Source organism: Hoplias malabaricus, chromosome 10, assembly GCF_029633855.1.
Source record: "Hoplias malabaricus isolate fHopMal1 chromosome 10, fHopMal1.hap1, whole genome shotgun sequence".
Taxonomy (NCBI): domain Eukaryota; kingdom Metazoa; phylum Chordata; class Actinopteri; order Characiformes; family Erythrinidae; genus Hoplias; species Hoplias malabaricus.
Window position 1 is genome coordinate 5,888,068 of NC_089809.1, and position 13,733 is coordinate 5,901,800.

General features: G+C 38.3%; 1 protein-coding gene across 1 annotated transcript; it reads left to right on the forward strand.

The window, feature by feature from the left end:
• The first annotated feature begins 2,264 nt into the window (after window positions 1-2,264).
• Window positions 2,265-13,541, forward strand: LOC136708372 (C-X-C chemokine receptor type 3-like). The gene is made up of 3 exons (XM_066682885.1): window positions 2,265-2,327; window positions 7,413-7,790; window positions 9,792-13,541. Exons 2-3 carry the CDS (start codon window positions 7,416-7,418, stop codon window positions 10,512-10,514), a joined length of 1,098 nt encoding a protein of 365 aa, XP_066538982.1. The 5' UTR covers window positions 2,265-2,327; window positions 7,413-7,415; the 3' UTR covers window positions 10,515-13,541.
• Window positions 13,542-13,733: the final 192 nt, after the last annotated feature.

Genomic DNA, 13,733 nt, shown 5'->3' on the forward strand with positions numbered 1-13,733 from the left:
ATATAATATTCTGTGACGTATATTGAGAATGTAAAAACCTTATTAAAAAATAAAATTAATAAGAGCGATGATATAACTGACCGGGAAACACAGCCACATGCATTTTTTGTTTGGTGTTTGTTACAGGCATCAAATGTTAAACTAGTTTATATTTACAGTATACAGTGCTATTCCATGTGAAATCAGTGGATATGTTTGCCGATGAAATTAAGTTTAAGAGTTAGAACAAATCATAGCTGTTGGTTTTGTATTGCATTTTACAAAATGTCCCACATTTTCCAAAAACTGGGTTAGTACAGATAGTAAAATTGTTGGAAGTATTTGAAAATATATCATGTTTAATTGCATTTGTCTGTAAAGTACAAACAGTCTTAGTCTTAGCCACCTAAGATAATTCATAAGATAAAAGCATGGTGCTTTTATAAACGTATATATAATCACAGTAAATACACACACACACACACATATATATATATATATATATAAAAAAAAAATAAGAAATATAAGATATTTTGTTTCTATAAAGTAGTAGGTGTGAGTTTGAAGAACAATGTTTTGTTCAGATTCTCCTTGATTTGCATGAATTTGTTAAACCAACATCACACATTATTTAAAATTTGTATTTATTAACCGCTAAAACCTTTATTTGTTGTTCGTTTGTTTAGCAAATTAATATTTACTGCTCCAATAAATAGCTTTTTAAATCTCATAATCTCTGGTGCCTAAAACTATTGCACAGTACTGTATGTGTAGTAAATATAAATATATTGTATGTTCATATCTGACACTGAAACAAATTTGACCCCAAAAATGTTTCCCTTTAAAATAAGTGCATTTAATTATAGAACTACGAAAGGCACAGACATTTTTTTCTGATTATATATTATCATTTTTAGAGCACTCTTTAGAGTAAAAAATGATTCAATTCTGTTGTTATAAACTGTTGAAATATTGATGGAAACAAGCTACAGCTGTTTATTCCTACATACAGTTACACTACAAAGACATTTAGAGTTACTGCCTCTGTAATTTTCTGTAGTGAGCTCTTTGTAGTATAAACTGTTTACTGGGACTAATTACGCATTTAAAAATAAACACAGTTTATAGTTTATCACATTATAAGTATGACTATTCTTTTTTATGGTGCATGTTTTATAAGACTTAATTCCAGAAATAAAAACTATGTGGTTATTAATATGTCAGTCTGCTGTGTGAAGTATTCTTTTTCCTGGATTAAAATGAAACCTGCCACAACTGCCCGAAGACACTGTTGCCTTTCTTGTCCATGCTACAAACATACACTGACTCATTGCATTTATCACTCACAGCCACAATGCCACACTAAGACCACCATTTCTCAGGAAGCAGTGCCATATGTCACATTAATGACAAGTTTGTTGGGTTGTTAAATGTGGTGGCTGTAACCTGCCATTTTATTTACCCCAACAGCAGCCAAATATTGTGACACCATCCTCACACCCTGCCTCCCTGGAACGTTAAAAACTGGGGTCATCTGATCTACGGTCTTAAGAATATTGAGAACCCATGCAGTAATGTTCTTTGTCTTCTCAGATGTCTCTGGAATAACAGAACATTACTGTAAATAGTACATTACATAAACTAAATTTATACTCATTATTATTTATCATCACTCTGTAATAATTTTGCTCACACTCTAAAAAGAGAAGAGTTGATCCAACTTAATTTTTTAAGTTCAACCTTCAAAAACTTAAAAAATTAAGTTGGATAAACTTAATTGAATTACTTGTTACCAATTGAAGCAATTCAATTAAGTTGGTTCTTTTTAGAGTGTAGTTGCTAAACTTAAGGTAAAAGAAGTTGCGAGATGCACTGATGTTCACTTTGTTTCATAATCTCCTGTAAACGAGTCTTATATTTTATCTGATCAAGTCTGATTCCATTCACCATCACAATAAAAAAGAAAGAAAAAAAAAACACTGATGTTGTACCCAAACAGACTATTTTGAATAATGAAAAATATCTCATGTTTCTAAGCATCTATATGATTGGATGTATTCTATAGTACAAATAAAAAAATGTCGATCTTTGTATTAATTCACAAATTTGAATTGGCATTATGTGAATGAGTTAAGATCTTATCACAGCATTGTGGTAACTTTTTTGTGGTTCCTCTCTCACTCCCTCACTCTCTCTCTCTCTCACTCTCTCTCTCTCTCTCTCTCTCTCTCACTCTCTCTCTATCTGAGATAGAGACACACTGTGTGTGTCTCAGTCTGATTTCTGTACGTTGGAACAAGCAGAAGAAGGAAGCTTTGTGCCCTAACACACTGTGCATTTGAAATTTTGTAAGTTTTTAATAGTTTGTTTTTTATACAATTTTTATTGTATTTAATGCTATGGGTTTCTTTATGTTTTGTATTGGAGATCCTCATATACTCTGTGTTCAAACCGTTATTAAGACATTGACTTTAACAACTGTGTAGTTACCATTAACAACATGTATTATTGCTATTTAATAACTGGTGTATTGGGTTATGTGGCTTAACTTCCTCAAAAAGTGATGAATAATGATGTTATTAATAGGACTATGCAAGAGGCCAGTTTCACTTTGTAATGTTTGAAATAACTGTGTAGTTACACATTAATAGCATGTGTATCACCAGTGTAATCATTGATTAACTTGATTAATATGTAATCATTGATTAACTTGTGTAAATTCATATGCAAATTCACTTCAGTTATTATATATTCAGTGGATAATTGTAATAGCGAATTTCCTCTCATTTAATTACAGATTTAACACCATGTTACATTTTAATGTAATTAAAGATTCGTTTTGTGCTATTTATTGTTTTTGGGGAAAGATGTGGTGCTCATGGGCTGTACATATTATGTGTATATTACTGCAATATACAATTTACAAATACACACTTGTAAGCTTTTCATGACTGACATCAGCCACATAATCAGTTGCCTATTAACGCCCAGTGTCAGTTATTGTAGATACATGCAGTATTATATTACACATGAATTATTACATTGTTCTAATGAAACGGTTTAAGATTCAAGAGTTTTATATCCACACTAAACCTAAAGGTACGAAGAGCAATAACTTCATTCTTCAGCATTTCGTCCTGCTGACGTTTCTTTCTGTTCTGTAGAAATTAATAAAATATAATTCATTACTGTTCAAAGAAAAACATGTATCTCCATATCTGTCTATTTGTTTTTTTAGTTTACTACATAATTTGAACGGTCACGTTTCGATCACGTTGTGTGAGAATTTTCGAATGTCGAATGGACCAATAGAAATTCTCCAAAATTACTTGGAATAAAAGTTAGTTGGTATTTTGGAGATATATGTTTTTATTTGGACAGTGGCAATATACAAATATTACATAAAGCAATAAATAAGCAAAACAATTAACAAAGAACAATAAAAAATACATATATGTGTGTGTGTGTGTGTGTGTGTGTGTGTGTGTGTGTGTGTGTGTGGAAGGCTTTATTAAACACGTGCAATTAAAGATGCTGGAAAGTATAATGATAAATACAAAATACTGATTTAAAAAAAGTAATTGAAAAAGCCTACGCTATGATCATGAGCAGAATAGTGTCATTTACCAATAGTATCATATGTTAATTTGATAAATGCAAGGTTTTTAGTTGTCTGTCTCTCTGTCTCTATCTGTGTGTGTGTGTGTGTGTGTGTGTGTGTGTGTGTGTGTGTGTGTGTCAGCTAAGATCACCACGAGAATCATGGCCTAGTGGCCATTTATAGTAGAAGCGATGGAATAAGCTCCAATGTCTATATAGGTTTATATCAGTTGTTATAAATGCCCCTCTAATCTTATAAACTACACTTCAGCAAACTGTCCAAAATAAAAACCAGTTAATGATTCTGAATCATTTTTGTCCAAGTATTTTTGAAGGATTTTTATTGTTTATTTTATTGTCAAATTCTAACAGAATAAAAATTGCGATCTTCATTTTTTGAATGAATCATTTGAATGTTTATTTATAAAAGGATGATGTTTTTAATAAATTAACAATAATGTTTTATTTCTGTGAAAACCAAAATAAAACGTAGTTTTGTTAAAACGTTTCACTGATCCGTGTGAATTTGACGACAAAAAACACAACCGAACACACAGTTTACGTTTGAATACTACGGCAATATATTGGAATAAATATGAATGGTTCTGTAATTAAAGCATGTTTTCTATATTCTGTATGAAACCTCCTCAGATCCACTGAAGGTTTCAATGACTTGCCTGCGCTCAGTAGCAAAAGCCCCAATAACACTTAAAACAAAACTTAAAACAAAGCAAAACCTAACTTAAGCAGATAAGCTTCTAACTCAGTGTGTTCTCTTCCACCAAAGGGCAAAAGATCAGAGATTACTCACAGAGTACCCACAGAAATTTCAGTTTTCATTTGAAATAATTTACCTGCTTCTGTGAAATGTACCATTTCTTTGAAATAAGGACCTCTGACGATGTTTTTTCCGAACTGGAGGAAGATAATTCTATGAAACAGAATGGGAAAATAAAAATTCATCGAAATTAATAAATCAATAGATGAATATATAAATATATTCCTTTTTGACACTGATATCAAAGTCTGATGCCAGTACCAAATACTGCAATTCCTTAAAATGCTTTAATGTGTGTACAATATGATGTTTTACTTGTAACCTGTGCACATTCTATTTGTAATAAGTAGAAACACCAATCCATAACTCCATAAAAGCCATAAAATTTGCACAATTCACGTTTTATGTCGTATCTACCACACGCACCCCCTTTGCCTGTAAGTATAGGTTAAATTCAGCAATAAAACATGCTGTTCTCTGTACAGGATGTGGCACAGTACAATACAAGGCAAGCACCGTTAGTGTTATAAAAAGTTCCAAGGGTTCCAAGGAGAGCTCTCTGCAGCCTGCATGATAACCACATGCTGCAGCATTAGACGAAAAAGGTTTTTTGGTAATAACGTAAATTATACTTATCTCGTTCATGTCTCCCCACAAACTTAAACCACATCCTCCACCAGAGAAATGCGAGGTCATCTGCAGGAAATATGAACCATCCTCCACACACACCCATGCATTCTATATTCATCAGAATAAAACCCCATTGAAGGTTCTTGATTAGAAGTCTTACACTATGTACTCTGACGCCTTTAGCAGAAGTGATGTGTTCTGAAAAAGCCTTTAGTAACGAATTGTGCCACCTTTAGCCACAGCAAAGACAGTCGAGTGTGTCCCATAACTGCAGATCACACTTTCACACCCCTGTAGGGGCCTTTTGGACGCCCTCTTCTTTATAGGAGTCACATGGGATGGCTCTTGTGGTCCTGCCACAGCATCCCAATAAGGTGCAAGACAAGACAAGAAGTCATCAGAAATAATTTGACACATTCAGGGGGTGGCGATGTTCTTGTGATTTCTCTCTTTATCTTCCTGCACCAGCCAAATGTGCCTGGATTTTGGACAAAAGACTTGAAAGAATCAGTGCAATCTTATACTCTCATACTACCATCAGCATTTTTCATTGTTAGAATGTTGGTGGGTTTTTTTTGTTTGTTTGTTTTTATTTTGTTTTTTTGAAAACTGTCTTCAAAATCTCTACATTTGATTTAATGGAAGATTAGCATATAAGATTAACACGGTGGAGCAGCAGGTAGTGTCCCATTCACACAGCTCCAGGGACCTGGAGGTTGTGGGTTTGAGTCCCACTCCGGGTGACTGTCTGTGAGGAATTTAGTGTGTTCTCCCTGTGTCTGTGTGGGTTTCCTCCGGGTGACTGTCTGTGAGGAGTGTGGTGTGTTCCTTGTGTCTGCGTGGGTTTCCTCCGAGTGACTGTCTGTGAGGAGTGTGGTGTGTTCTCCCTGTGTCTGTGTGGGTTTCCTCCGGCTGACTGTCTGTGAGGAGTGTGGTGTGTTCTCCCTTTGTCTGCGTGGGTTTCCTCCGGGTGACTGTCTGAGAGGAGTTTGGTGTGTTCTCTCAGTGTGCGTGTGGGTCTCCTCCGGGTGCTCCGGTTTCCTCCCTCAGTCCAAAAACTCACATTGGTAAGTGGATTGGCGATGCAAAAGTGTCCATAGGTGAGAGTGTGTGTTGCCCTGTTAAGGACTGGCGCCTCCTACAAGGTGTGTTCCTGCCTTGCGCCCAGTGATTATGGTAGGTTCCAGACACCCCACGACCCTGAACTGGATAAGAGCTTACAGACAATGAATGAATTAATTAGCATAAAGGTCCTCAAGGACTAGAAATTGTGAAATGAGCCTTCACCTTTCTTCTGGTTAACTGTGCTTTCACATTCTTCCATGGATCCTGTTTGGCCCAGAAACTGAATCATTAATGCGTACAACAGTTAGTCCTGAGCAAGTAATTTGAACAAGAGACATTTCCATGTGTATCATTGCACTTCATAGGTTTGTAGGTTTGCAGCTGATGTCACTGAGTAGCCACCAAACTGGGACCTATTCATTGCCCAAACACACAGCTCAAATCAAAACTGTGATATTTACATTTATTATTATTATTATTATTATTATTATTATTATTATTATTATTATTATTATTAAAATTTGTAGTCCTCATTAAACATTAAAATGAACTAAATATAAATATGGATCTGCATTATGTTTTTAAACAGAGCTCTGTTCCTGTTCATTCCGTAGAGGGGATCTTTGTCCCGTATTAAAAGTCTTGTTCATAACTGCTATTAGCTTCTGTTGAGAACAAGCCTCTTGACTTTGGCAGATTACAAAAAAATTAAATAAAATAACAACTGTTTTTTTATAATTTGTGAGTTGGAAGGAGCTTCAGATCCCCTATGATATTCATTCATTCATTCATTATCTGTAAGCGTTTATCCAGTTCAGGGTCGTGGTGGGTCCAGAGCCTACCTGGAATCATGGGGCGCAAGGCGGGAATACACCCTGGAGGGGGCGTCAGTCCTTCACAGGGCAACACACACACTCACACACATTCACACCTATGGACACTTTGGAGTTGCCAATCCACCTACCAACATGTGTTTTTGGACTGTGGAAGGAAACCAGAGCACCCGGAGGAAACCCACGCAGACACAGGGAGAACACACCACACTCCTCACAGACAGTCACCAGGAGGAAACCCACACAGACACAGAGAGAACACACCACACTCCTCACAGACAGTCACCAGGAGGAAACCCATGCAGACACAGGGAGAACACACCAATTCCTCACAGACAGTCACCCGGAGTGGGAATCAAACCCACAACCTCCAGGCCTCTGGAGCTGTGTGACTGCGACACTACCTGCTGCACCACCGTGCCACTCCCCCCTATGATATGTCCCTTTTAAAACAACATGTTTACAGATCTGAAACTAATCTGCGACTTCAACAATGATATACATTTTTTGTGTGTTTCTTTGACCAGGTCATGGCAGAAAAGATCGTCTTCTCACCTGCTGACTTCAACTCATCAGATTACAATTACACCTTTAATGATTCAGATTATTATGATGAGTCTTGCTGTGGGACGGTGTGTGGTCAGCAGACCAGCATGAACTATGAGGCAGTCTTCATCCCTGTGCTGTACTCAGTTGCAGTGGTTCTGGGGCTACTGGGTAATGGGCTGGTGCTGGTGGTCCTGTGGCAGAAGAGACAGGGCTGGAGTGTGACTGACACCTTCGTACTTCACCTGAGCATCGCTGACATCCTGCTGTTGTTGACCATGCCCCTGTGGGCAGTGCAGGCGTCCAAGGAGTGGGTCTTTGGCACAGTGGCCTGTAAAGTGACCGGAGCTCTGTTTCAGGTAAAATAGATTCTAAGAAATAGTACACAGTCTACAGGGTGGACCATTTATATGGATACACCTTAATAAATTGGGAATTGTTGGTGATATTAACTTCCTGTTTGTGGCACATTAGTATATGGGAGGGGGGAAACTTTTCAAAATGGGTGGTGACCGTGGCGGCCATTTTGAAGTTGGCCATTTTGGATCCAACTTTTGTTTTTTCAATGGGAAGAGGGTCATGTGACACATCAAACTTATTGGGAATGTGCTTGGTTTTAACGCAACTTTATTCTTTCATGAGTTATTTACAAGTTTCTGACCACTTATAAAATGTGTTCAAAGTGCTGCCCATTGTGTTGGATTGTCAATGCAACCCTCTTCTCCCATTCTTCACACACTGATAGCAACACCGCAGGAGAAATGCTAGCACAGGCTTCCAGTATCCGTAGTTTCAGGTGCTGCACATCTTGTATCTTCACAGCATAGACCATTGCCTTCAGATGACCCCAAAGATAAAAGTCTAAGGGAGTCAGATCGGGAGACCTTGGGGGCCATTCAACTGGCCCACAATGACCAATCCACTTTCCAGGAAACTGTTCATCTAGGAATGCTCGGACCTGACACCCATAATGTGGTGGTGCACCATCTTGCTGGAAAAACTCAGGGAACATGCCAGCTTCAGTGCATAAAGAGGAAAACACATCATCATGTAGCAGTTTCGCATATCCAGTAGCCTTGAGGTTTCCACTGATGAAGGACGGCCCCACTATCTTTGTACCCCATATACCACACAATACCATCAAGATGTGTGGCACCTGAAACTACGGATACTGGAAACTTGTAGCACATCTAGCATTTCTCCTGCGGTGTTGTTATCAGTGTGTGAAGAGTGGGAGACTTCAAAAAGGTCACCACCCACCTTGAAGTTTCCCCCCTCCCATATACTAATGTGCCACAAACAGGAAGTTAATATCACCAACAATTTCCATTTTATTAAGGTGTATCCATATAAATGGCCCACCCTGTAGAATTAGTTTTATAATCTATATCGTGCAGTATTTAGAGAGTGTTTAGAGTGCTATTTTAACATTCTGTGCCAGGAAAGAAACAAATACTAAACCGGTTTGTGGCTGTGTCGGACCTACACATTTTTCTCAGAGGAGATTGGATGCAGAAGCTACTTATTTACCTAAATTAAATATAATTTTAGAAAGTTACTATCTTCAGTTACACTGTATTGTCTGTATGCAGTGTGTTTTAGGTAACAACAAGATAAATATATGACCTTCACACCAGGAAAAGTAAACATATTACATTTAAGGTGCACAGTTTTGAGTGGGTTTCAGTATAATATTAAATTTAAAGAAATATATTTTATTCCTTTTTCTGTTCCTCCTGTAAAAGACCTGGAATTCCTTTGTTTGAATCCCACTGCTCTTTGAGAAATCTTTTCTTGCTGGTATACATGTTCCTTTTGAACATTTTTCCACTTGAAATTTTCAATAAATAATAAATTGGCTTTTTCAATGCCATGTTCCTCAATGTCCCCAATTGGCGGCACGGTGGCTTGGTGGTTAGCACGTTCGCCTCCCAGCGCTGGGATCTTGGGTTCAAGTCCCATCTGGGTGGAGTTTCCATGTTCTCCCTGTGTCTGCGTGGGTTTCCTCCGCGGTCTCCGGTTTCCTCCCACAGTCCAAAAACATGGAGGGTAGGTGAATTGGCTTCTGTAATAACTGTCCTGGTTTGTGACTTAATGAGTGTGTATGTGTGTGCCCAGATATGGATTGGCGCTCTGTCCTGGGTGAAATCCTAGTGCCCGATGCAGTCCTCCAGGTGGACGGTCGTTTCTGGTTGAGAGTACGCTGTGCGCGTTTGGCTTTTGCTTCTCGCCAGTGTGTGTGTGCATGAAATGAGTGTTCTGAGCAGTGTAGATTGTAAAGTGTCCTTGGGTATCTAGAAAGGCGCTATATAAGTGTAACGATAATAATAATAATAAAATAATAATGTCTCAATGTCCAGATGAACTTCTACTGCGGGATCTTCCTGCTGGCCTGCATTAGCCTGGACCGCTACCTGTCCATCGTCCACGCCGTCCAGATGTACTCTCGCAAGAAGCCCTGGCTAATCCAGCTAAGCTGTATGGCCGTCTGGTTCTTCTCCTTGATGCTGTCCATCCCTGAGTGGATCTATTTGGAGGCTTTTGAAGACTTTAGACGAGAAAAAATTGAGTGTGTCCCCAACTACCCCTTTAACACACACTGGCGTGCAGCATCAAGATGGCTGTACCACCTGGTTGGATTCCTGATTCCAGCTCTTGTGATGCTGTTTTGCTACACCTGCATTTTACTGACGCTTCAGAAAGGCTCCCAGGGGAAGCAGAAGCAGAGGGCCATGCGGGTGATCTTGGCCTTAGTCGTGGCCTTTTTCATCTGCTGGACGCCCTACAACCTCACGCTTCTGGCTGACACCATCCACACAAATCTGAGCCACAGCAACAGCAGCGACGCCTGCGACACCACCACAGCTCTGGACATCGCCTTAAGCACCACCTCCACACTCGGTTACCTGCACTGCTGCATGAACCCCATCCTCTACGCCTTCGTCGGGGTCAAGTTCCGACGCCATCTGCTGGACATGGCCAGACCTCTCAGCTCTCGGCTCAAGGGCCGCGTCAGCACCGTCTCCCGTCGGACCTCCATCTGGTCCGAGTCTGTGGACACCTCTCACACCTCTGCTTTCTGAGAAACTTTGGACGGGAGAGGATTTTTTTCTTTTTCTTTTTATTTTATTGGAAATCTTTCAGATGATTTCATGATTTTCTGCACTTTCCTCACATTTCCAAAAGGTTTACCACAGATTTGTTTGGCATTTTTGTAGATGAAGAGGGTCAGTAGGGGGTACGAAATTATGAAACATGATTTTATTTTGGGATACCCCATTAATCTCAGCGGTGTTCTATAACACCTTGGTGCTTTATCTGTTTGTGGGTCTAGGAACCACTTTGGTAAAAAAGAGATAGAAAGATCTATTGGTAAAGGTACGGTAGATGTACATTATTGGTGTAAATGTACCTTTAAAGATACAACAGTGGTGTTAAAGTCCAGTTGTGTTTCCTAAAGCTAGCTTACATCCTCTTCACCAGAAGGAGAGGTGAATATTTGTAAGATTTCTTTACAGAACCCTGTAAAATATAAAATATAGCAGAGATTAAATTAACCTCTAATTAGATTAATTTAATAGCGCCAATTAGAATGAGATAATATTAAGTAATCTAATTAAAGGTACTAGATATGTAGGTACATCCATAGTGACAGCCATAGGTACCACCACAGTGATAGTCTTCCTGACAGTGTAGGTGAAGTTATAAAGTTGTTGTTTAACATCCTTGTGAATGTCCCACAGATTATCTCTGTATTATTTAGACACACTTTGGAACCACCTGAAAATATCCTGTAATATATGTGATATGTTAGTTTGAGCTGTTGTAATAACCATTGTACACTGACAGTTTAAATGTATAAGATAGTATTAATGTTGCTTCACAGCACAGTACAAAAGCTTCCACTTCCTGCAGATGCACTCAGAGGTGTTCAAGGCATGTATTTGTGTAAATATGCAGCTAAAGTTCGGGTCTTTTGACTTCCCTTGAATGTGATATTTATGGCAGCTTTGAAGCTTGGTAGAGGAGCTTGTTTTTACAGAGCTCTGTGTTTTGTGAGGGCAAGCTCCTGAAGCTATGCTAGGTTTAGCGTTGATTCTGACATCTGGCTCAGGGATATGTACTCAGGGGTGGGAATGCAGGGATACTCAGTATAGTACAATCTTGTGCATTTATTACATTTCTGGTCTTCAAAAGCTTATGATCCTATATATATTAAGAATTCTTTGACGTTTCTTCTACGTCTGCAGTTTTCCTTTGACTTTCCCTTCATCATGTAATTGCATTGATTGTTTTATACACAATTTGGTTGTGTTTGGCAATGTACAGTTTCATACAGGTAACATGATTGATCTCAGAGATTTGTGTGACTGCACTCTCAAGAAAAAAAGGTACAGTACAGGTATATTATTTGTCACTTAAGGTATGAATAATTGTATGAATGTACCTTTAAAGGTACAACAGAGGTGTTAAAGCCCAGTTGTGTTTTCTTAAACGTTCATTACATTCTCTTCCTGGAGATGAAATGGGGCGTATGGAATCACCATCATTTTTAAATCTACAGTTTATATCGTATATGGTACAATTATGTTTCCTAACTAAAGGTATAGGAACGAACCTTGAGGGTACCACCACAGCGACTGTGAAGCTGGACTCTTTGTATGTGATTACTGTTTATTCTGTGTGCAATGTTTTTTCTTTATTACTATTGTTTTTTTTAATATAACATGTACATGATGTAAATATCATCGCTGTCCAGTTAAATACTTGTGTACGTTTACAGGAGAAGGAAAGAGCCTTCTTAACTTAACAGTGGAAGTCAATGCAAAAAGATTGGAGCATTTCTATTGGTCCATTCTTCATGACATTTGCCCACAATATGAAGGACAGCCACTGTGTTCAAATAATGGAGTAAACTTATAATCCAATAATTTTCACTGTAATGAGGAACTGTTAAGTAAACTATGGCATTGGAAAGGGATTCTTAATTTAAACAACGCTTAAAAACACTGCATTATCAGCATCTACCTCTTGAAGGAACGATTTAGAGTAGATGCCAGAAAATTGCTGTGAGGATTTGATCACTCAGGTGCATTAGCCTTAATCGGGCCCTGGTTTTGGATCTTAAACTCATCCCACAGGTATCTGGGGGATCATCTCTCCACAGAACACAGTTCCAACGCTCCACATCCCAATGAAGAAAAGCTTTTGTTTTTATAAACTGATGAGAAAAAACATTCATTAGTTATCAAATTAATATGATACATTTAAATGCAGCTAAATGAATTTAAAAAATAGCCTTGTGCTGTAATAATTTCTGAAAATATGTCTAAATTCTTTTGTGTAGGTGGCATTCAGAGAAGACTGTGAGTTGTATTATTTGGTGTTGAACTGGCAGCTAAACATTCTCTCTCTTATACTGTTTCTTTCTGAATATTACAGTGAGATACAGGGGTTGGACAATGAAAGTGAAACACCTGGTTTTAGACCACAGTAATTTATTAGTATGGTGTAGGGCCTCCTTTTGCGGCCGATACAGCGTCAATTCGTCTTGGGAATGACATATACAAGTCCTGCACAGTGGTCAGAGGGATTTTAAGCCATTCTTCTTGCAGGATAGTGGCCAGGTCTCTACGTGATGCTGGTGGAGGAAAACGTTTCCTGACTCGCTCCTCCAAAACACCACAAAGTGGCTCAATAATATTTAGATCTGGTGACTGTGCAGGCCATGGGATATGTTCAACTTCACTTTCATGTTCATCAAACCAATCTTTCACCAGTCTTGCTGTGTGTATTGGTGCATTGTCGTCCTGATACACGGCACCACCTTCAGGACACAATGTTTGAACCATTGGATGCACATGGTCTTACTGGTGCAATGTGCAATTAATGAAGATTGGCCACCAGGCTGCTCCAATTTAGCCATGAAACCTCCCACACTGGGACAGGTGTTTCAGTTTCATTGTCCAACTCCTGTATATTTTATATGCTCATATCTGTATATAATTACATCAGAACGTTAGCTAATTAAACCATGTCTGATGTCATTAAAAGCTTTTAATGATGCTGAACTCCCAAGCTCTCCATAATTCATTGTGCACTTCTCTAACACAGACACAAACAGAAGCATAGCTCAGTTATTGAGCTCTGTATTTATCTTAACTTCACAAAGAGAAAAATGAGAGTATATTATTCTCCAAAATACTCCATGAACTGTATAAAAATAAACTTTTTGTTTCAAATTTGTAATATTCTTCAGTTAAATATGTTTTACAGTTATTATGAAAAATTGTAATGTAAAT

What these genes read in the sequence shown, in the direction of transcription:
- LOC136708372 (XM_066682885.1), top strand. Translation starts at nt 7,416, where the DNA reads ATGGCAGAAAAGATCGTCTTCTCACCTGCTGACTTCAACTCATCAGAT. An exon ending in TGACCGGAGCTCTGTTTCAG is followed by an intron (nt 7,791 to 9,791) that starts GTAAAATAGATT and finishes CTCAATGTCCAG; the next exon opens with ATGAACTTCTACTGCGGGAT.